Raw genomic sequence first — 24,951 nt, forward strand, 5'->3', positions numbered from 1 at the left:
ATTAACCCATTCCCCTCCTAACAGAATCAACTGTTGGGCATTTTTTTAACATGGCAAGATGAAGATACTCTGCACTTTTAAACAGAAAACTGTTCTAGCTACACTTTACCACAGTCACTCTGCATACAGAATTTTGGATTCTGAATTAGGAGAAGTTCAGAGCTTAAACATAGGTGCAAATAGTTACAAGGGTAACATTTCTATAGCAGTTTCCTATTTTTATAGTGTTCATAGCATTTTCATAGAACTCAATATACGTTTGAGGATTCAGATACTTACTTCAGCTTGTCCTGAAGGCCACTTTTTTCTTTTCTTCTCTGTAGTAAATGTTATGTTATAATAAATGTTACTTTATCAGTATGTCCTCTGACGTTTACTCTGAAATAGTACTATGTCAATGCACTTAGGACTTGAAAACTAAATTAGTTAATTTCTTTTACAGTATAAAGTGGATTTTTGTATTTATTGCAGGATGGCTTTGTAGTGCGAATATTTGCCACAAGTACTGAGCCAGTATTGCAACAAGAACTGCAGCTTAAACTTGCAAGAAAATGCTTACATGCCTGTGGCATCTCATTGTTTGATCTGGAAAAAGATTTGCACATTATCAGTAAGTTCTCTTCTTTGAAGGTTAATAACAAGACTGGTAATTCAAACAGGAGAGCTTAAACACTGTGCTTTCCTTTGGCTCTATTATGTGCAGGAAGGTATAGCTCCATAATAAACACATGGAGAGGGGTTTGAAACCATTCAGTCATTACTTGACTCAGAGGCAAATCCATACACCCATTTGGAACCACCTTTCTGTCTCTAGTACTGTTCATGGTTTTCTAGTATTTTCCTTCAGTTGTATAATAAATATATAATTGTTTGAAGCTTGGATTTTATAAAACATAGAATCTGTTGGAACTCCTTGCTGTGGCTCAAAGTTAACAAGTTACAAGGAACACTGACTGGATTAAAGGGAGAAAGAATTACATTGAAAAACACATTTGCAGATGAATTTGAGGTGAAGAATTGTTAGTATTTATGGAAGGTATTGTGAAAAAGTATCACTTGGCCTTTTTTTTGGGATATTTTTGCTCTGTTGAGCTTGCTTTTGGCTCTATCAGAACAAAAAAAAAAGGCCTATTTGGCTCCATGGACCAGCAGAGGTGGATAGGTGACTGGTCTGTGAAACTGCCTGGTTAAACTGTTCAGTTAACGCAATCTTACTTGCACAGGTACAGGGTTTGATGAGGAATCAGCTGTCCTTGGTGCTGGGAGAGAGTTTGCACTGATGAAAACTGCTAGTGGAAAGGTACTGAAAATATTCTGTAGTAAATAGCAAATTGCACCAATAGATTTATGTTTTTTTAATTTAATAATTATTTTCCATAATTTCTTTTTGGCTTTTGAGTATGTTAGAATGTATGTCTATAACTGTATTCAAATATATTTTTCAGAGCCAGCTTTAAAACATAAAAGTCAAATAGTGATTTTAAAGCATAAACAGATAGTTGGAACCCCATAGAAATCCATGACTTGAATTTATAGAATTTCTGAAGTCAGTCTTGCAATGAAGGGCTTTGTTTAAATTTGGGAAACAAAACTGCCTTCTGTATACGAATGATATGTTAGCACCTTTGTAAATTTCACCGCCTCATTAACTTTACACAGTCTGACCACAGTAATTTATTTAAATCCCATCCTGATTTTTTTTCTGATCTTTTAGAAAATTATTGATTCCCCTATGCAAATTTTTCAATTGATTTCTTTAAACCTATTCTTAATGATTTGATATGTTGTTCTGCTCAGTGGAGACTTTTTGAGGCATTTGCATAATCACGGAAATTTAGAAATACTGTCACTGACTCTTTACATTACTTACTGTGGTTCTATTTCAGTGTGAAAGACTAATGCTATTTATCTTGTAGAAACATAGTTCTTAATTACATGTTCAAAATTGTATTGCTGTGTTGGAATGAAAGCATTGCCATGCTGTTGTCAAACAATGAGTTTGTTGAAAATGTTAGAGTAAATATTTTTTAAGAAAATCTCTTGGTATGTACTAGAATTTGATCAAATAGAACTCTTCAGCATCGAGAGAGACAGATTACTTTATCATTCAACTAACAAAAGTGCCTGTTCAGTATAAAATTAACAAATTTCCTGGGTTTGGTCTATAAAGTTGTCTGTTAAGGTAGGAAATACAATATGTAATGCAATGTAAAATGGCTTCAGGTCCCCGTAGGTTGACACAGCAGTTTTATAGAGCTGTTGAGTTGCATGATTCTAAAGGAAACTTTTTAGTTCACATCAGTATTTTTTTGTTTGTTCATGTGAAATGTCTTACTCTGTTATTTACACAGTCAGTGGTTACTGTGGATTTACTAGATGTGTTTTACAAATGTGTTGAAGCATATTAAAATATGTAGTAATTTGTTATTTTTAATTGATTTTATTGATATAATACCATCTTGCTTTTACACGGACCAGACATTTTTGTGAGGTGTTTTAAATGCTTCCTCTGAGTAGTTTCTTTGGTTCTTTCTTGTGTGTTAAACTCATCTAGCCAAACAATTATATATGAAAACTCACTCAATGGCTCAGTAGAAAGTACATTTCAAAACAATCTAATCTAAGAATCTAATCAGAATGTTTCCCCCATTAAGTCAAAATTGATGGGTTTGGGACAGAGATACTGTAATGGCATAAACAAAGTTAGGAAGAGTGCAGCGTGCTTTGAAATGAAAGGATTAAAAATAATGCAACTCTGAGAATTACGTAAGCTTGAAGTGCTGTGGCATAACTAAAACTGATAAACTTTTTTCTCCTAGATTTATTATACTGGCAAATATCAGAGCCTTGGAATCAAACAAGGTGGCCCTTCAGCTGGCAAATGGGTTGAACTCCCAATCACAAAATCTCCAAAGATTATTCAGTTTTCTGTTGGACATGATGGCTCACATGCCTTACTTGTTGCTGAGGATGGAAGCATATTCTTCACAGGTTCTGCTAGTAAAGGAGAGGATGGTGAATCAAGTATGTATCATCACTTGCTTGACCAGTGGTTGATAAAAGCCTTCTAAAGAGTTTTTAATTTGAAAATAAAAGTTCCAGCATTTTCCAGGAATATATAAGCATGCCATTTGTGCTGGAGATTATGCTGACCACAAGTCCTGAAAAACAGTGCCAAAACCTCTCCCAGCTACAGAATCTGATCTGTGTTTTACCACAGTTTGGGTTATGTGGTGGAGGTATTATTTTAGACTTGTCCCAAGAAAAGTCAGTAGTAAATTTGGTCAAGAGGCCATGCTGTCTGCTTGGAACTTTGCAAAACTGTGGAGCCAAACTTTTGCCTCTTCGCTATTGTTTTATTGAGCTTTGGAAATTGGTGTTTTGCTGGCTGGTGGAGGTGCATTGATGAGAACTTGTAGAGGCAGATCTTCTGCGCTCAATCAAGCAGAATTCTTCAGACATTAAAGAAGACAAATTAATTTGAACTTTGGACTAACAAATGCCTCATCAATATAAGATTAACACATTTCCTAGTCTTGATTTCTGTAGTTATGTGTGTTGGTTGAAATACACTTTGTAAGACAATTGATGAGAACTTTAAGTGTCCTGAAGCTGGGATCTGCTGTAATATTGAATTAAATACTTCACTTTAGGAAACAGATGGTAGATGATGATGTGGTAGTTTAATAAAAATAATTAAAGTGGTTTGAAATACTAGAAGAATCATTTCTAAAAGATACTGATCTAATCATGTCTTGGCTTGCCATTGAATTTTTTGAGAGGAACCTGTATAATCCAATTAAAATTATACCAGGAGATTGTACAGATAGTTAATTATTTGTTTGGGTTTTTTTCATTAGTGGTCTGAAAACTAGTGATTATGCATGTGATGGTTTGGGAGTTTTAGATTTACTTGTAATTTATTTATTTATTTAAAGCTAAAAGCAGACGGCAATCCAAACCATATAAGCCTAAAAAAATTATTAAAATGGAAGGAAAGATCGTCATATCTACAGCGTGCAATAATGGAAGCAGTTCTGTAATTTCCAAAGATGGAGAACTCTACATGTTTGGAAAAGATGCCATTTACTCTGATAGTACAAGTAAGTTAATATTGGTCTTTTAAATTATTTTTCAACTGAAGTAATTGAAATTACTTTGGAAGTTTTTAGTCCATGAAAATGTTGTTTGTGTGTTTCTTGCCTTCCTAATGTATTTCTGGCATTCTGTTGATTCAGACAAATATGACAGAAGGGTTGAAAAAGGTAGGTTCTGAAAGTTCTGTAAAATAATTTAGCACCAGTGGTGATAAATATCCGAAGTAATTCTTCCACTAAGGACAAGAAAAAATACAAACTTGTGTTAATCTGACACAAGAATGCCACACACAGGAAAAAGTCACAGAAATAAGATGTGCTTTGGTACAAACAAAGGCTGCTGGAAACTAGGCCTTATCTGCTTCTCTGCTCATACAGGGAATCCTGAACACCACAGTTAAAGTGAAATATTAATGAAATAAATTCTAATGGCTTTATGACTCCTTTAGAATTCTTTTTCAAAACAAGTGATTTGCAGCAGTTTTAGGTTTGCTTTTGGCCTTTTATTTTTTGCAGGACAAGTGGCCTAGGCCTAGTTCTCATCTCACTTTTTATTCTAGCACTTGTTTTTTATATCTGTTTTCTCTTGTTGTAAATTTTTTAATTGTCTGTATTTACTATCAATTTTGTTACATCACTGGGTTTACTTCTTGGCTAGAAAGTGCAATTTTTCACCAAGTGTTTTATGTCTTGCAGGTTTAGTAACAGATTTGAAAGGCCATTTTGTGACTCAAGTAGCCATGGGCAAAGCTCACACCTGTGTGTTAATGAAGAATGGAGAAGTTTGGACATTTGGAGTAAATAATAAAGGACAATGTGGACGAGACACAGGCTCTATGAGCCAGGGAGGAAAAGGTATGGAACCTTCTTTTTTTTTTTTTTTTTTTCCCTTTTCATTTGCATGCTGGCAAATGTCAGAACTGAAAAAAAAAATAAACATTTTGCTGTAAAATGTAATTCCAACACTAAAGCTTGAATACATGCAACATGATTAAAAAACTCAAGCATACCCATACACAGAGAGATTTCAAGAAAGTCATGTGCCAGCTGAGCAGGCAAATTGGGCATTCCTAGTCATTTGTTTTAAAACCTGATCTGTGAGTGCTCTTCAGAGCTTCAATGGAGAATAGAATAGGTGGAGATGGAAGTGATCTTTTAAAGGTTATTTAGTGCAACCCCTGGCAATGAGCAGGGACATCTTTAACTAGATCAGGTTGCTCAGAGCCCTATCCAGCTTGTCCTTACCTCTCTGGATAACCAGAACCCTATCTGTTGGCCTTAGAAAGCAAGTATTTATTCTTTCAATATCTTAATTAGGTTTTGGAGTTGAGAACATGGCAACAGCAATGGATGAGGATCTGGAAGAGGAACTGGATGAAAAGGATGAGAAATCAATGATGTGTCCTCCAGGCATGCATAAATGGAAGCTGGAGCAGTGTATGGTGTGCACTGTATGTGGAGATTGCACAGGCTATGGAGCCAGCTGTGTTAGTAGTGGGCGTCCTGATAGAGTACCTGGAGGGTAAGCAGCGTGTGTGAATGTGGGTGGTACAGTGAGATGGATGGCTAAAGCACTTCCTGAATGTGAACTGAGTTAAAATTCCATCTAAAGTAACTTTATAGCTAAATATATAGTAGTATGTGCTTTTAAAATCAGAAATGGTTTTAAATTTTTGGTGATAGCTTGTGGTTGCAAGTGATTCAGTTTTGCAAACTGTTTTTTTTTGCTTTAGCCTGTAGTTCTGTACTAGAAGGTGTTGGATGTGAACACCAATATAATTTCTGTCTCTTGACAGAACTGCTGGCTCAGGATAATTTTTCTTCATCCTGTGATGGACTTTTATCTTGCTATTCAAGTTGTTTTTGTCTGTTACTTAGTTGAGCTGCAGAGGGCCACTACATCACGATTACTATTTCTTCAGCATTTTACATGCTCATTGTTTCCTTGTTCATGGTTTCATGTGGTGTACATTAAATTGAAGAAAGAAAATTAATTCTGAGAAGTCAATTCATTGAACAGTCAGTGTATGATCCTGGCACCATGCAGGAGCAGCCAGGATTTAAACCAGCTGTCCTTCCTGTTTATCTGAGGAGAACTTGCATTCCGCAGATAGAACAAAGTAATAATCTTTATTAAAGGCATCAGTAATGCATAAAAATAAAAGATAGTGATAAAGCAACTCTGTTTGCTACAGAATCTGTGGCTGTGGCTCAGGTGAGTCAGGCTGTGCTGTGTGTGGCTGCTGCAAGGCATGTGCTAGAGAACTGGATGGCCAGGAAGCAAGGCAAAGAGGAATCCTTGACGCTGTAAAAGAGATGATACCTTTAGATCTCTTGCTGGGTAAGTAATACTAAATTAGCAGAAAGACTTTCAATTCTCATTTTTACTGCACCTCTTTTTTTGCCCTATTGTTGTTCAGCACATTTGTTTGCACACTTTGTTGCAGGAGAGTTTTAGTGTAATATTGTTAAAATGGTGCTTAATAGTCAGATTTATTTATTGGTGATACAGCAGATTGAATTTTACTCTTACTATAGTCACCTGTGCCACTTTGTTACCTGTGCAGTTACAATACTAATGTTGATACTACAAAGTTGTTCTTTGTGATATCCTGAAAAATTTTCTATAGTGTTTTTATCAGGATTTAAGCATTCTTAAACTAAAACATGGCTAATTCATGTAAAGCCTTTTAAAACAATCACAGACTTGGTTTAATAATACTGTCTAAAACTTTTTAGGGGAGAATGGAGATAACCATGGCAACACATAACTACATATATGTATCTGCCTAGGTACTACTTAGTGATGTTGGAATAGTCAGATTCATGAAAACCAGGAAATTAGGAGATAAAGCTTAGAACTCCTCCAAATTTACTTAAATCTTTTTTATTTATTGTCAGGGCCATATAAAGAGCAGCTAGTAAATAGGTTTTCAGTTTTCATTTACTTTACTTCTTTATTGCCACCACAACAATTTTAAAGATAATTTTACATATTTTATTTTCTTAATCTATTTAGCTGTCCCTGTTCCTGGAGTTAATATTGAAGAACACCTTCAGCTACGACAAGAAGAAAAGCGGCAGCGTGTAATCAGGAGACATAGATTGGAAGAAGGAAGAGGTGAGTGATTTATTAAGAAGGGCATTGAATAGCTTAAGAAACGTCTGAGTCTGTTTTCTAAGAATGAAGTCTTCCTCCAGTGAGCCTGTACAAACTCGGTCAGGTCCTAAGTAGGTAGTTTGTTATGTAGCCTGCTTTTAGAAAATGGTGGAAAATCTATGTGTTTAAGGAAGTCTACACATAACAATCAGAATTTTAATGATGAAAGGACCATTTTATATTGCTTTCACGGATGAGTTTTTATTTTTTTGCCATTTCCTAGTTGAATGATTGTTTTTTAAAATGTAGATCCTAAAACATATTTAGATGAAGGAAGGACTATGAGCCTGTCTCATGCTATGTACCTATTATATGAATTATCCAATTAGTATAATAAATTATTCAATTTCTGTTGTATTATGATAGGCAGAATTGTCTTTTATAAAATTAACTTTTCTGTATTTGCATAACATGAGAATATTGACACAGACTGAATTAAAAAAACAAAGCACCACTGCAATGTTTGAAAATTTTCTTATGTTTTATCTACCTCATTGTTGATTTTCCACACAAAGAGTAATCTACCTCAAGAACTTTTCACTACTTTTCATGTTCTAAGATACCTCAGTGTCTTGTCAAATTAAATATGAGAAATTCAGACTGATGTAAACTGTAATATTTTTGTAAAGCATGATGATGTGGTTGTTAGGATTATTGTGTGTTGAGAAGAGGAATAACTTACTAGGATATATGGTCATTCAAGTTACTGTAGTTTTAGTAAATACCACTTTGATTTTTCTCTTATGAATTAGATACTGGGTTTTTTTTAATACAAAATGTGCCTTGTAATCCAAATTATTTCCTAGACGTGCCAGTGATTCTTGTGATGTCAGTTGTCTTTATTTCATTAGCATTAAGAAATTACTGGTTTTAACCACAAATAAGGAGCAGCCAGAAAGAGAAAGCTTGTAGTTGCCTATGCATATGGAAGAGGATGGAATATTTATTTTTCTTTGCATCTTTGTGGCTAATTTTAGCTGTGAGGTGAAGAGTGAATGCCTTTGTTTATGTCATGTCAGAGATGCTGCATGCTACTGGCAAATGTTGGGTGCAGCTAACAATTTTTTATTGAACCCTAATTAAATGTGCAGGCATTATTGAAAGGTACTGCTGTTCAGCCCATCAGTGGTGAGAGAGATAGGAGGTAAATTTCAGTTAAAAGAAAAAGAAGAGTGGCAGAGAAAAATTTACATTTGCTTCTATTTCTGTGGTTAGAAGTAGAACCAGAGCAGCTTATCCCTTCTGTATGCCATCTGTTTCAAAAAGCAAAAAAAGATCACTTGCATAGTAGCAGGAATGTACTGTTATGGTTGGTTTTACTGGTGTATGGGAGAAAGGAGGTTGCAGCCAGGTGGGGATTGGTCTCTTCTCCCAGTGACAGGAGAGGACACCCAGTCTTATGCTGCTCTAGGGGACATTTAGGCTGGACATTTGGAAGAGGTTCTTCACTGAAAGGATGACTGGGAATTGGAATGGGTTGTCCAGGGAGGTGGTGGAGTCACTATCCCTGGAGGTGTTTAAAGGGAAAACTGGATGAGGCACTTAGTACCATAGAGTAGTTGACATGGGGGTGTTCGGTCATAGGTTGGACTCAAAGGTCTTTTCCAACCTAGTTGATCCTGTGATTCTGTACAGGGACTGTAGCTAAAAAGGTAGTGTTGTCCAACTTGTTGCATGCATTTGTGTTACATTGTAAAGAGCATTAAAATCCCATACCTGTGTGGCTGTGGGAGGTAGTGGGTATGCCAGTCTGGAAGGGTTGGAGTTTAGTCTCCTGTTTTGGTTCAGAATGACTTGTGATAGAGCTGGGAACAGTGTTTCACAAATACGTAGAGATCTTGCTTTATATAATCAGGTATTAATATTTGATTTTATAATCAATCTTGATTTGCATAATCAGATTAAGGAGTTTTTTTGTTTCTCCATCCAAATGCTGCTGTTTTTCATTAATGAGTTGCTGTAAAGAGTAGCACCATTCTTGACAACTCTTACAATGCTACTTTTTTCATAAGTGAGAATGAGAACATTTAATCTAGATTTTTTTGTGCAAAAGGTTCTGCAGTCTGATAAAATATAGTTATAACAATGTTAAAAGGACTGTCTGGTTACTTGTTGCTTAGTTTTTCCAAGAGTTCTAGTGCATATGTAGCTGAACAAATCCATGCTAATGAAATAGCTGTTTGGAGATCCAAAGAGAACTTGCAACCTTTCAATTTTCTGAAAACGCTGCTTAGTCAGTTAAAGGCTTGACCAGCTCTTTAGAGCCTTTCCTTAAGGTACACAGTGTTTAGTTTGTCAGGATTATGATTTCTGGGTTATTTAGTGTGTTAATGTGTGTCTTTTGTTCTTTTATAAGAAACAAAGCATGCATAGTTTAGGATGGTCAAGAATAGAATCCATCACTGAATGATACTGCACACTCTTTAGTTCCAATTAGTGACCTTTATTCAATGCAAATATTTTCAGTAAATCTGGAATGTCTTGTAAACAAGAGGACTGTGAAAGCTTTAAGAATACAGCAATATTTCATTCCTAAAACAGTTATACAAGTAAAACAAAAAATCACAAAGAAACCTCTTACCCATTTGCCCACTGAATGTCTTGAAATAGGACTAAAGTTTAGGAGAGAGGTGTAAGAGCAAAAGTGCTGGGATTATACTAATTTTTAAGTTGCCTAATTGTTTGTGCTTCTTTACCAAAGCCCCAGATGTAGTCCTGTTACAGTGACTTCTGTTACAAAAATATGTTCTTGGGGTCTACTCGAATTAAGAGCAAAAAGTGATAGTTATGTCTGCAGGTGTGACAGTCATTTAAGTCCTTCACAAAATCAGTTGTGGTGGCTTGTATTGAAGAAAATAAGAATGCTCATCTTTATTTGCATTTATCTGAAAATGCTAACCCTGAATTTGAATGTTCTGGGTAGAAGTAGTTGTTAATAGCTGCAGTATCAATGACGTGGTTCAATGTTATTGTCACAAGCAATTGTCACTTCTCACACATGATCCAAGTCGCCTGCCACTGTTGTAAGGGACTGTATACATGCTGTTCAGCAGCAGCACACTAAGAAACTTTAGAAATTTGAAGTGCTTATGCTGAAGATTTCTTTGGTTTTTTACATTGAAATGAGTCACAAACTATAATTTGTGATGGAATTGTAACCAGCTAATAATTTTATGTTTTAAATTGGTTATTCATGTTGCTGTATTCAAGAAAGAAGTTCTGCTTTAGTGGGGAAAAAAATAGATCCTTTAAATTAATAGTGGGTAAAAGTGTTTGTTTGGGATAATCAACTATTTAAAATATTTATTATAGTTCTTTGCTCTTTTCTGCACACAAGTGACTGACAAGCAGTGAAGAGGGCTCAAAATCAATTCCACATTTTTGACTTGGGTGTATGACCTTCTGAGAAATAAAGCCAGCTGTATTCATCACAACTTCTATGCTAAATCATAATATCTCAGCATAATTATTGGTGGAATTGTCTCAGCTCTTCACTGTCTCTGTTCTTCTGGTGAGACGTGAAGGAGCTGATTTTCCATATAGTGAAGTGGTTTTTGTTTTTCAAGCTGGTTTGGGGCTTGATGAGAGTAATGAGAGATGAATATGCAAATAGTTACACTTCATTATTTTTTGTGGCAGTTTCTGAGGAAGTTTTGTGTGTTAGAATGTTCAGAACATGGTTAATTATTTTTTCTGTCCTATGAAGCTATTTTTTTTCATCATGGGGCATTAAATTGCCTTAATGGATTACAGAAATCTGTGGGCCACATGTGCAATTAATGTAATGAACCTAAGACTAGCATTTTCTGTGCGAGCTAATCTTGAAAGCTGCTCATGAGACTTTTTACTTTTTCAGATTGGTATTTGAAGTAGTAGAAGTTGGAATAGTCAAAGTTTTCAATTTATCACTTGAAGATAATTCTGTTTTTTTTTTTTTTTTCAGAAGGTGATGAGAATGTTAAAATAGCTTTTTTAACTATATTTAACTATATAAGCTAAAAAATACAGAAATGGTTCTCAATACAGCCATAATAAATGGTCTCATGCTTCACTGGTATTTCACTACTACACTTCCTCAGCCTATGATGTAAAAACCTCTAGATGATCATTACTGAGATGCAGATTTGGTGTGTAATTAAGTGAGGTTTAACTTTTGATGCCCTTACAGAAGAGGAAAATTAATTTTCATCTGTCTTATTCTACTTGCAACAACAAAGAAGCCACAGAAATTGATTATTTTAGTCCAAGCTGCTCTGTTTTAAGACAATATAATCTGAGGCTGCCTAGATTTGGGAAGTTTTTCATTTTCCTGAAGTGTAACTGATTCAGTTACTTCAGTGATTAGTTTTACCATGGTAGGCTAAGTATCATATAAATCTGTTTAACATCTGCACAAGTCACTCAGAGCTTGGAATCTGTTCGTCTGTTTATTGCTCAACACGTACCTAAATACATTGTGGAACTATCTGTACGAGTGCAATCTTAAGTGCAATATTACTTATTAAATAATTGTACAGCTTCTTTTTATGGTTTTAGTTAAATATTTATTTTAATGCTTTCAGGATTACTTTTGTTTCAATGTTCTTTAAACAAACCAAAACCACTGAAAACACCCTACATTTTCACTTGAAATAATATTGAACTCACACATGACTTTTTCTGAATGCTTTCAAAAAAATGCTGTAGGCTTTTGCCCCTAATGACCATTAGGTATTGTTCTATGAAGTTATATTGTTGCACTTGTGTCCATTATTCCTTTCTGAAAGAGCTAATTATTGTTACTAAAACTGATGTTTAAAGTAAAAATATTTTTATTATAGTTTCAGAAGTCAGATTTGTAGTAGACAGCGTGACACAATTCTGGTTGATATTAGCTGTTTTCATTTACCTCATGTGTTTATATGTGGAAATGCATATTTTATATTTATTTAACAATACATATGAAGTCAACTATTCAGAAAGAAGAAAGGGTCAAAATTAAGGTTATCATAAAACTTACTTCCATCTCATTCTTATTACTCCCATGTTGCCCTGCATGCTTTTGTTGGCTAGTGTGCATCACTTTTTCCCCTTTAAAAGGCCTTAATTTTTCTTCTACACCTGATTTACAATTTAAATGTTGCTTTAAGGCTACAGGAAGACACATGTATCCTGTCTTTATTTTCAATGTTTTGAACAAAAGAAGCAAACTGCAATTAACCTTAGTACCTGCACATGACATTCTCCATTAATGTTTATGCCCTAATGGTAAATTGCTAGTCACAGTTGGAAAATACAAGTTTTTTTTTTTACATGCACCATAATTATTAGCCCTGCCTTATAAGAACATTAAATTTCGTTTCCTTTAAGGCTTTATAATGGGACATTATTTCACTATAATGTTTTCCATTTCTAGTGGAACTGAAGTGTGAAGCATTTGTCTCCAATTCCATTTTCTGAAATACTTTTGTTCAAAATTTGCAACATTTTGAGCTATTGAGATTACTAATTTCATATATTAGGGTTTTATCTTCCTGTTTTATTATTAAAAAAAAAACAATAACAAAAACACACCCCCACAAGAATTGCTTGGTTTCTCTCAAGAAGCCAAAAATAGGTTTTTAGAACAGAGGGTATGATCCAACCTAGGACTTAGCTCTGCAACCTGAATTTATATCACTTTTCCGTATGTATGTGTCATCATGTACTATTTTTTCAAGTAGCCTGCTGTGTTCAGTGCACTGGTGCAGAAGTCAGCATTTGAGATAACTGATTTCAGTCTCTTGTGATCACAGCTTGCCAAATAGCATTCATTTAGGATGAGGTACTGGAAGAAATCAAAGTATGTGTTATATAAAATCAAATATTAAACTTTCATAGTTGTGTCTAAGAACTTAGATGACCAAGCATGCCAAAGCATATTAAGAGCATGTAGGATGAAATAATTGTATAAATTTTTCTGAAGTCCACTGCATTATTTAATAAATGCATTCTGTTTGGAGAAAATGAAGTCATTTCTGTAGTTAAATAGATTGTTTTAATGCTTTGAATTCCCTTTGAAATAATGTCCATTTTGAAAAGTCTGGACCAAGGAAGGAAAGCTAGTCTTGACATTTCAGCTAGGGCTGTTCAGCATCTCAGCTCAGCTATAGAAAAACAGTCTGTGAAGAGAGAGAACAAATGTCATTTTACATTATACACCAGCTGATTTAAAATAGCTCTGTAGTCCACCAGTGACTCCTCTTTGCTTATCTCTGTCACTTGATCTTCTAAAGTAGAGACAAGTGATAGATTGTTATTCCCTGTGCAGATCTATCTTAGAGGCTTCTGAAACAGTTTTTGAAATAAAACTCTGCAGGCATTTTTTAACAAATGAAAGTCAGGATCTAATGCATTACTAGATTGTTCCACCAGAATATTCTCAGCACCTAAACTTCACTCCCTTTGTACAGGCAACCTCAGATGTAAGCAGAAAGCAATTCACAGTTTCCATGAATAGTTAGTGTTTTGTTGCCTGTGTTATTTTGGAGTGAGAGGGAGGTACTTTGCACCTTGCCAGCAGATGACCAAGGAGGCAGACATCACAATGCAATCAAAATGTAGATTTTTACTTAATTTTTGTAGTTTCCTATCCTATTATGATCATTTTACAGAGTTAGCATGCACAAAAAGCCAAAGTAGATAACAGATGTGTTGTATGGATTTGGGTACAAATTACTATGAAATAACAATCTATTGCATTTAAGTTTATTTTGGAATCAGGTTCTTTACACAGTGGTGAATGTAGAGTGTATAGGAATATCCAGAAGCAAAGATAAATGCTGCACTGTTGAGAAGGTTAGATTGTCACAGAATTGTCATGTTGACCAGGAGAGTGTGATTCAGATGAGTAGCTTGGAAACTATTGGCAGCTGAGTACTAGTGCCATGCTGGTGCTGACAGCCTCTTATGCTTACTAAACATCCTCTGTCTTACAAATCTGTAGTTCTTTTGCTCACCCTACTGCACTTCCTTCTGTCCTTCTGAAATTCTCTTCTGTTATCTTTGCTCTTAGCATTAAAATGCCAAAGGCTGCCTTCAAGGCTGTATCTCGTTCCCTGCATTGTTTGTTGTGCAAGCATGTTTTGGAACCTCAGAATGTTTGCCTAAGTTATCTAGAGATCATTCAGCCACCCATAAATATTTTAAATCTACACTCTTTAAGCCACACTCTTTGCAGTCCTTGCACCTGTTTTTGCAACTTTGCTGATCTGACTTTCACTTGTACTGTGTTGTCCTGTCCATTCTCTATTTCTTCAGATTTTAATTTCATTTGAAACTTTCCAGGAAGTAAGTCCCACTACCTTTGCATTATTTTCTCATGTTCTTCATTCACCTTTTCACTATCATGTGTCCTTCAGACATTTTTAGCTTTCATAATCTGCTTGTCATTCATCTCTTCCCCCCTTTGCCTTTTCCTGGTGTGCCTCAGGATACTCCTCACTATATCGCCTCACTTGGTAAAAAGCAAAATGTGGTGTAACTTTTTGTGCAAGTCTAAACTCTGGAAAGTAGAATATTAAATATAGCATGTGGTTTGGCAGAAAGTAGTGTTTACCAAAAATGTATCTATTAAATGGAAGTTTGAATGCAGAGGAGACTGAAAAGGGGGAGCACAACAGCAAGACAATTGAAGGAAGAATCTGCAAGATGAAGGTAAATCAAAAGCAAATGATGATCCTTGATTAGGAGAAGGAGCTCTGAAATTAGCAAGAGGATCTACTCTGGAATAGATTCCAAATAAATACAGTAGACCAAAAATAATAATTCTATGCTGTGTACCGAAAGAAACATCACTTGGGAAGTTTTGGGCCATTATATTATCTAACATGTGTTTGAACCTCTAAGCTAGACAGTAGTGTATTTTTAAAACAATTTTAATTTTGTTTTCTAAGTAAATACTAAAATTTGGGAGCTTCTCGGTATGAAGAAAGTTTCTTCATCTGAAATTTCTAAAGCTATCTAAAGAAATCTAAAGATTTCTGCTTAAATGTCTATCCATGCTGTTTAGTATTAGTGAAGGAGGTGATGGTATAAAGTTGACAGCTGAAAGCCTGATGCAATGGACATTTATTAAAAGTTAACCTACACTGTCTTCGTAATGAAGTTCAGCTAAGGAATTGAGAGTATCAATGAATTTGCAGAAAAAGGAGGAATATTTTTATTCTATATATTGCATAAGTGGTTTATAACACAACATGCTGGTTTGAGGGGGTGTTTTTGTTTACTTTTATGGAGGGGCTGGATTTGGGAACCTCTGGAACTGAGTGTCACTTGGCAGAATTAGTTGCTTCTTATTCATGATTTCCATTGAATTGACTTCTGAAAGGGCAAGAAGTGTCCAAAAATTCTTGATGACATGCTTAACCTATAAAACAGGAGAAACACAGATTTAAGAAGCAAATTCCTTGTCCATGACCTGCTTATACTCAGCCTCAGTTAAGCATAGGGCCTCACTGCCTAAGTCTAGATTTTTAAAAAGAAAAAGCAGTCTGGAAAAAAAATTAAATGCATGTATCATTGCTTTCTTTAAATCAAATCTTCTCTTGAAGACCTTTAAATAGATGGAAAAATATTTTCAAAATAAATGGATTTCAAAATTACTAAGTAGATAAGAGTCATATGATTTGAATAACTTTCTTCATAAAACATGGAGCTTTTTCTTTAAAAGTTATAACTCTGCATCTTAAATATAGTAATTGCAAACAAGTTTATGGTGGTCATTTTTAAATTTAGCATTTATATTATGATCTTGTTTCAAATCAGTATTTTGAATGTTATATTGTACAATTTAAGGGATGATAATTATTCTTTTTGTCTTTTAAAGGCAGTAATGGGTATTTGCAATCAAATTTTACTCTAGTGTGAGTTATATTTCCATTGCTTGCAGTACAGTTGCATACATAGAAATTCAGGTAAAACTATCACTATGGGATATTTGTTGTTTTTTTCACATAATTTATCAAGGAATGGCAACTTTCTTGTATTTTAAGGTCTTTTGAATTTAAGAAAACAAGATTATAATTATTATTTTTTTTTGTTTTTTTCATTGCTTTTAATTTGAATTTTGTTTAACATACTGTTTCCATTTTGTGAGCTTTCCTATGCATGTGCAAAATGTTTCTCCTCAGGCCCCCTTGTAATTCCTGGTCCTATTTTTATGAACCATCGAGAACAGGCTCTAGCCAGAATCAGACTCTCTCCAGCACCGCTAAAGCATAAACGGGACAAGCACAAAGGTATTTGATCTTCCTTATTGACTAGGGTGGAAATAAGCCCAGCCTCCCAGTCACTTCTTCCAGATGCTGCATCTGTCTTTCCAAAGAACTGCACAAAATGAGTTCTGCCTTTGCTTCCTGTTAGTATCTTGTTACCTGAGGAGAAAGAAAACACATTTAAATGCTGACCTTTCTTTAGAAGTGTAAATGTTCATTAGTCCATATCATCTTTGTTTTTCTTTCCCCTTTTTTTTTGTGAAATATGCATTTCCTTTCTGTGTGTCTTCTCTTATTTCTAATGCTGTCTCATTCTTGAAGTTCTTTATTTTTACTGTAGGAAACTTTACATGTAAGAGTGATTCAAGACTGTTGCACTGCATTTGTTTTTTGTCCTTTGTGTTGTGTATTTGGGGCGTTTACTTAAATGTATCAGTTCCAGGCTTGATAATTCTGGCATAAATATTTTCATAGGTGTATTATCTTTCAACAAGCCATTTTTAGGAGTGAAATACTTGAAATAATGTAAACATTACTTTTTGCTAACTTTGAATGGGGAGAGTACAAATCAAAATACACCTTTTTCTCTGCAATGTTTTTGAGCGAAATGTTTTTTATACAGTACAGGTATGGAGGTGTCTTGATATATTTCAGAAATTTTTATATGTCTGGCAAGCCAATTCATTATATCTTCAGTTTCTAAGTGTGTCATTTGTTCAGATATAAATTACTTACATGTTTCTTAGAAAGTGGTAGTGTGTTACTAGCTGAATTTACTGAAGTTGAGCTGTCTCAAATCTGATCATAGTTTGTATATACATGTGTATTGATGTGTCTGTACATACATTATTTATATATAGAAGAGAAATATGTAAAATGGAGGTTACAGACCTGGTCAAAGTAAGTATGAAGCTCCTAGAAGTGGTGAACCCAGAATGCTTCAACTCTTTTCTAAAGAATAACTAAATATTAAGAGAGTTAGTGTGGCATTTCAGTTGAATTAGTGGAAGTTACTGTTTGTATTTGGCATGTATGCAAACAAATGAAGCATTATGGGTTAAAGTTTCAATGTGTGGGGGTGATGGGCTTACTGAGTTATGAACACACTGGGTTGTGAAATCATCTTAGGTTTACTTTACAGAAATGAAAGCAAAATCTGATATTTTGAATCTGCATAACATTCAGCCTTTTTGGAAGGCATATTATCTGAGCTTTAAGTCTTGATAGATTTAGTAGAATAATCCATCATAATCTCACTGGAGAGATTGTCTGCTGAAAGAGAACATACTGAATTTGCGTGTTGCTACGTGAGTGACAATTTGCTGGTAGCCATTATTCTTGAGCTGGATACTACTGCTAGTTGTACTGCAAACCCTTGACTCCACAGGCAAATGCATAAAGAAGTATGCGTGTCCTGCCTACATCTGTGCTTTTTTGGCACGTTAGTCGTTGGAACTCATTTCAGATCAAGTATCTCCTTAAAAGAGGTGTATTCATTAGTGTCAGTTTGAGGCGTATGTTGCCTCTTGGAGTTGTAAGAACAGTATAAAGGTCTGTTTTGTGCTGCAAGACTTTGGTCAGATATGCCCTATTGAACTGAACATTTATTTCTCTTTAAGGAAGGCTGTATGGAAAGAAATACTCAGTTTATTTTAATTCTTTGTGTCTCACGGTAAACAGATAAGGAGGTTTTCGGGTAAATTTTTAGACCCTTCTCTGCCTCAGAAGACTGCCTTTCAAAATACAGCTGTAAATTTGACTAGGAACTAGAAATACCCCTTAACTTCTCAAAGAGATTCCAAGGGAAAAAGGAAAACTGGTGAAGTGGGTTGTTATCCAAGTAACAGGCAAGATGAGAATTGGGAAAAAGATAATGTATATTTTTTATCTTAGAAGGCCTGCCTCTCTTCTTGAGGAAGAATGTGAAAGCAATAATAGAGCAGAGATAAAAGGACATTATCACATTGAAATCAGCAAGTTCTTTTATTTTTTAACATAATGCTTTCCAAAATGTCCTCCTTCCTTCAGATGTTTCTGCTATAGTACTCTTCTTCACACCAACCAGACCTTCAAGATCTTTGGGCAAGGAATGTTTAGTTCAGCTGCAGTACTGATAAAGCCAGTACTAAACTTGCTGGTTGCCACGTCTCTGCTTGCAGCTGCAGAACTTCTCTTGATAATGTTATTTAAACTTGATTGTGGACAGCTTCCTCAGTATTTGTTATGTACTTGTACATATTGTCAAACCATGGAGTCATGGAATGATTTGGATTGGAAGGGACCTTAAAGATCATCCAGTCCCAACCCCCTTGACATGGACAAGGACACCTTCCATTAGATCAGATTGCTCAAAGCCCCATCCAGCCTGGCCTAGAGCACTTCCAGGGCTGGGGTATCCTCGATTTCTCTGGGCAACATGTTGCAAGTGCTTCATCACCCTCAGAGTAAAGAATTTTTTCATAATAATCTGCATGTCTGTCACTTGTGGAATTTGTCTATTTGGTTGTCCAGTTGAAAACTCCTTCAGTTTTATTGAAACAGCAGGTTTTTTTAGAAATCTTGCCATTGTCATTTAGTCTCTTCATATTTATAGGGTCTGCATATCAAGATCATTGTTACTGCAAAATACTACATAATTAAGCATATTCTTCCCTTCTTCTGTGTCTTTCACAATTATTAATAGAAGGGATTAGGTGTGACATGTTTGATATTCATAGAGTGGTTTGGCACTAAGAAGAAAAACGAGCTTGTGTTTCATCCTTATTCTATAATGAGGTAGTGAGTTTCCAGTTTACATCTCCAATCCCTGTGGATTCCCATGACTGAGCATCTGAATAAAAAGTGATGCCTGGAGAGGATACCTAGAACAGAGGCCAGACAGTGTTAAAGGAATAAAGTAGATATTTATTGAAAAGGCCTTCAAAGGATATGCCTTGGGCAGAACAAGAGCACAGCCATGGCTCCACCCAAGGTAGATGCAAGATGGATGGACACTCAGAAGTTTCCACAACCAAAACACAAGTTTTGGTTCATTTCCATATTGGGGTTAATTGTCCAATTACAGCTTTAGGTCATGAAGTCCCCTCCTCCCAGACTGCTCTCCTCAGTTGGCTCTTGTTTATACTTTCTGGGTCTAAAGTTGCAATGGTGTCCTTGGTTCTCAGGCTGGAAAAGGATTGTTTTGTCTAACTGAACTGTGAAGAGAACTTGTTAACACTTTATATGAAGTTCAGGGTTATATACAACAGAATCTGGAAAATATGAATACTAAACTTAAGGCATCAAAAGCATTAAAGTCCGTAAAATTTTCTCAACTGCCAAAATGAACTGAGTAGAAATAAAAACAAAGTAAGCTTCTTGACTCAGCTAAGACCCAGCAGTTTGAATGCCACCTTTTTCCTGTATTTGGAAGTAGTGGTAAATGTTCTAAGAAATATGAAACAAATACCCTCAAAATGACTAAGACACTAGATGAAGCTGAACCTGCATGGATGGAACAGAATATAGGTCAACCATTTTGCAAATACTAAGACAAAATTACCATATGTTCAAGAAAACTTACTTGGAATTTACTTTTTAACTTTTTGGCTAAGATACCATATGAAGGGCAGACTAGTTTGAAGCACTCATTGGTCTGAAACAGCTGACAATGAAAAACCTACATCTGATTTATAATTAGAATGTGAGTTTGTTATCACTTTATTCTACATGTTATGCACTTGTGACTCTGCATATTGTATTTCACCAATGAGTTCAAGTAAGCTCTGTAGCAACCTTTAAAGAATCCAACACACTTATATTTTATCATAGAATGGATGATTTTCACAACCAGAGTATATTCCTTTTCCCCCTGCACTGTAGCTATAAAATTGGTTACAGCTGTTTCAGCTGCAGCCTGGGGTAGACAGTCAAGAGGTGCAGGCACAGGCAGATTAGTTAAAGTCATGTTGTATGTAAAATCTGTAAATTACAGCACTCAGGACACCCTGTGAGGGTTGGACATCAGAGACACTAACCAGTAACTTGACCAATATGCTTCATTTCGGTAATTGCTACTGAACGGATCCGAGATTTGTTGGCATGTGATATGGTCTGAAGAGACAGTTAATGTAAGAATTTTTAATATGCAGTCATATTCCATTAATACTTTTCATCTGTGGGGTATTGAACATCTCTAGAAGTGCTTTTTCTCGCCTCCAAAGATGGATGGTAAGTGAGAAATGGAATACCACCACCCTTGCTGTTGGAGAACACTAACAGAATGCTTTTCCTCTGGTTTGGGCCAAGCAAGGGTCCACCATATCTTTCTGTAACGATGCTGAGTTGGGGGTTTTTGCTGAAGAAGTCTCATTTTAAGCTCATTATTTCACTTGCTATAAGGACTGAATGAGCTTTTCCTTTGTTTCTGGAAAGCAGTGGCTTTTGTGGCAGCAATATGAGCCAAGAGAACTTCTAATCCCATTTAATGGAGGAGGAAAATCACCTTCAGGAGTTAAGAATTTTCTGAGTGGTAGTGGGGATTGGTTGGTTGTATTTGCAGTTCTCTATTTTTCCTTCCCCAGCTTTGAGATGTTGGAGATGAAAAGGCAGCATTGTGAAGTTGTTCAGGAGCACACCCCTCTATATTGAGGGCAGAAAGTACTTTTCTTGGGGCTTTCTTCTCTGTCAGAGAGATGGAGTCAAAAGTGCTGCTGTTCAGTGGTTCTCCAGGTGGATAACAGTGGAGGTACTAACTTGTTCTGCTTAAAGGTTCCAGTGCATCCAACAAGAAGACTCTTTGCTTCAGACTTTTTATGCTTCCCTTTCAGGAACAGTTATTTTGATATTACTTGTAATGAAGTTAAAAAGTGCACAATTGTTTGAAGGAAAAAAAAATGTGTACCTCCCTAGTTACAGTTGTTCCTTGAGACATGCAAATAAGCTTTCAGCATCCACTTTTGACTCACATTTTTTTAAAAAAAACTGTAACTGTTTGAAAGTAGTGGAAGGAAAGATGATGACCCAGTTTATTTGCAGCCTTATTTCTAAGTGTAAGTTCTCCTAGCCAGTGCTGCTGGAAAAAACATGATATGTATTGGTCATGTGGTGGAGTAACAGGTAAATACTGTAGTCCAGAAATACTGATTTAAAAGTAAGTAATGATATAATGATACTCTATTTGGCTTTGTGTATTTTTATCAAAAGACTTTTTTTTCCCTAAACAACATTAGCTGCTTTAGTTGCAAGGGTTTTGTACTTAACTAGACAAAAATTATCAAGTGCTTATCAAGTTTTGAAGATCCAAACAATTCAAAACTCTTGAGACAGTTACTAACTATGCAAAGAAGGCTGACAGGAATTCCATTTTCAGTTTAAAAATTTCACACTTGAGCAAAGTAAGATATGTATGAAAGACAGTTGCTTCTATTCCTGCATTCTTAGAGCCTTAGAGAAGTTAGCTTTGGAAATTGAAAATACTAACTTCATAAAATTTTATCCTTTTAAATAAATTTATTTCTCAGATACCTAATTGCAAGGCTTTTTTCATGTAAAGGTACTTGTCTCTGCATCTTGCACATTAATATTTAGTATTTCCTCAAGGGAAGTATTGTGTTATGCTTTTTATTTACAACTTTGGAGAAAATGGTGCTATATCTAGAATCAGATTTTATTTAATGGTAATATGACAATAATCAGCTGAGAAAACAGGAATCCCTAACTTTTTAATAGTAGTTTTTAAGCCATTTAGAGCAGGATGTTTTTCTTACAGTGAGGCAGACATGCACATGTGCCTCTTTAAGTTTCTGCAGATGTCTTAATGCACTGCTGTTGCATGACCAGAAGACACCTGCTGCTACAATTTGCTCATGTGACTGCATAGATTATCTGATTGCTGTATGCCAAGTGCGTTTCCTTGGAAGTGTATGCAGCCAGGACACATTCTTACTGGAAATGTGTATTTCTCACAGATGATTATTCAGTGAGAGAGCTCATATTTTTCATTATTCAGCAGTGTCTGAGGGAGGAGGGGATACAGGGGCTGCAGGTGGACTTCCAGAATACTCAGCTGCTTTTCTGCTCCTGTCTGAAAAACTTGTATGAAATTGCAAAGCAGTAAGCAGACTGCTTGCTGGATAAATAATTTTGATGGCAGTATCAGCTGCTAGAAACACCTCCTGATTACTTTGTCACATAGAGTTCAATGCAAAAGTAGGCATAAAAAGTGCAAAGATACTGTATTTGAGAAGTAGTAAAACTTTGAGTTGCTTTGTTGTATGACTAAAAAATACTTTAAGCTGCTTAAGGCAGAACTACAGGACTAAGAGGAAAACCGTCATTTTGAAGGGTTGTTGTTCAATGATAATTCTGTCTCCTTATATTTGTTGTTGTTACCAATACAAAAAAAAAGCTGCATACAGACCTTCAGAAACACTTCTAATTTGTGTATAGTCTGGTAGTACACAATGTCAAAAATGCCATGGCAATTTTGAAAGAAAGGTTTTTTTTTTTAACCACGTCTCTATTTCACGTGTATCCAGCATGTAATACATGTTTCAAAGGGGTATTTTACCTATGCTTTTAAATCTAATTCTTCTAAACCCTTAGTATCCATACACACTGTTCTTTACAGATGTGAACTACATGCAGATTCATGCAATTCAAGTCATCACTAGGAAGTAGCTTTATTCTTAGAACAGTAAGATTTTTAAAAACTGGTACATAATAAAAGTGTGAAATTACTGTATCAGCAGTTTCTCTGCAATAAAAAAAAATTGAGCAATATGTATAAAAGTAGAATTATATTTTAAAAATTTTCTAAGTCTGTAATAACAATGCTTCACAGAGGGAATAATGAAGTCTTGAAGTTCAGACTTCCATTGATGATTATTCAGGAAAACATGTTGAAATTATAAGTATAGGTCTAAATTAACAATACCTTGAATTCTTTGAGAGACAACTTGTTTCCCTGTATCAGTTTTGTAAATAGAGCAGTACTCACACTTAGCACAGAGAGAATGTGCAGTTATTTCTCACTTAATCTATTTCTGTCATTTCTCTATGCTAGATAGAGTGGCTGAAGTTTAATAGATGATGGAAACATTCTGAGTTCTGGAGAAGATGGTAGCTTGCAAGAAAATTAGGAATAACACATTACACTTCTTTGCTTTTGTCCAATGTGAAGGTAGCTTGACTCTAGGAATCAGTAATGCACTTCATACTTACTAAACACATACATGGTTACTAAAGGAAATCATGGAAATGTCTAAAAATGCGTGGAAGCAGACAGGAAACAGACATGCTCTTGGTGAGTTGTCTGCATAGTTAGAAATGAGCTGTGTAGTTGTCAGCTACTTAAAACATGGGCTCTGTGGCTGAATTGGAGGCAAGTAAACTCCTTAATGAGTAGTAACTGGAAAAGGTAGGCTAGGCTATGCCTTGTTGAGATTGACTACAGTGTTGCCTACTTACTAATGCTACCTTACTGAAGAGTGAAAGCAATGGCTTTTAAGCAAAGCTTCTGAAGTTTGAATTCTCTGCTTCACTGGTTCTTTTTGTCTGCTCTTTGGGAAGCTTCTACTTTAGAGGATATTTTCCAATGTGTACCTTTATAGAGCATTGTTTAAAAATAAAGTTTCTGTCATCTTACACATCTGCTTTGATGCCACATTTTGAGTTCTTTTGCTACTCTGCGAGTTCTCTCTTCTACCTTAAAGTGGTGGAGTGGGGAGTTTTTTACTATCCTTGTCCTATTCCTTCTTCTAATATGACTTTATTAGCATGCATAGTACATAATTGTAAGTCTTGTTTATAGATGGAAGTGGAGAAAGAGGTGAAAAGGATGCCAGCAAAATCACAACATATCCACCAGGGGCTGTCCGCTTTGACTGTGAGCTGCGAGCTGTACAAGTCAGTTGTGGATTTCACCATTCAGGTAAAAACAAATAAATCAATGTTAATTATAATAGAGATTTTTTTAAGGTTGTTATGTGTCTTCACTGCTTTGTGTTCAATTTTTAAAATGGATGTATGCAGGAGTGCTTGAAGTTGAAAACATGGCAGGTCATTTTGTCAGATCTCAAAGAATCACACCATGTGCCTGAGAGTATTGTCCAAACACTTCCTGAACTCTGTCAGGCTTCTGTGACCACTTCCCTATGGAGCTTATTGCAATGTCCAACTACCCTCTGGGTGAAGCATCTTTTCCCAATATCCAGCCTAAACCTTCCCTTTTATGTTTTATGCTATTTTATTACAGGCTAAATCAAATCCTCACATCACCTCCCTGATTCCTGTAATGAAAGGCAACTCATTGTCCTTCAGCAGTGAAAAGGACTATAAGTATCAAATACCTGAGTTACACCACAGCTTGTAAGCAATTTTGGAGTCAATTTAAAACATATACATGGCAGAGCTCTACTCCTGCATAGAAGTGCTACTTGTTACAGGTTGTAGAATCTGATCTGGATCTCTTGGGAATCAT

At 35.5% G+C, this 24,951-nt stretch overlaps 1 protein-coding gene across 27 annotated transcripts in view; it reads left to right on the forward strand.

The window, feature by feature from the left end:
• MYCBP2 (MYC binding protein 2) overlaps positions 1-24,951 on the forward strand; it is a 173,871-nt gene that overhangs the window by 44,976 nt on the left and 103,944 nt on the right. For 22 of the 27 annotated variants that reach the window (XM_085593528.1, XM_085593539.1, XM_021548051.4 and 19 more), the window contains 10 exons: positions 472-610; positions 1,224-1,300; positions 2,820-3,024; positions 3,939-4,103; positions 4,794-4,952; positions 5,415-5,619; positions 6,293-6,438; positions 7,117-7,218; positions 16,407-16,514; positions 24,283-24,402. In XM_085593528.1, coding sequence (XP_085449654.1) covers positions 472-610; positions 1,224-1,300; positions 2,820-3,024; positions 3,939-4,103; positions 4,794-4,952; positions 5,415-5,619; positions 6,293-6,438; positions 7,117-7,218; positions 16,407-16,514; positions 24,283-24,402 — 1,426 coding nt within the window. Of the gene's footprint in view, positions 1-471; positions 611-1,223; positions 1,301-2,819; positions 3,025-3,938; positions 4,104-4,793; positions 4,953-5,414; positions 5,620-6,292; positions 6,439-7,116; positions 7,219-16,406; positions 16,515-24,279; positions 24,403-24,951 lie in introns of those variants that run through there. The other 5 variants (XM_085593678.1, XM_085593672.1, XM_085593685.1 and 2 more) reach the window with 3 other exon arrangements.

Source organism: Lonchura striata, chromosome 1 (assembly GCF_050655825.1).
Source record: "Lonchura striata isolate lonStrDom1 chromosome 1, ASM5065582v1, whole genome shotgun sequence".
Classification (NCBI taxonomy): Eukaryota; Metazoa; Chordata; class Aves; order Passeriformes; family Estrildidae; genus Lonchura; species Lonchura striata.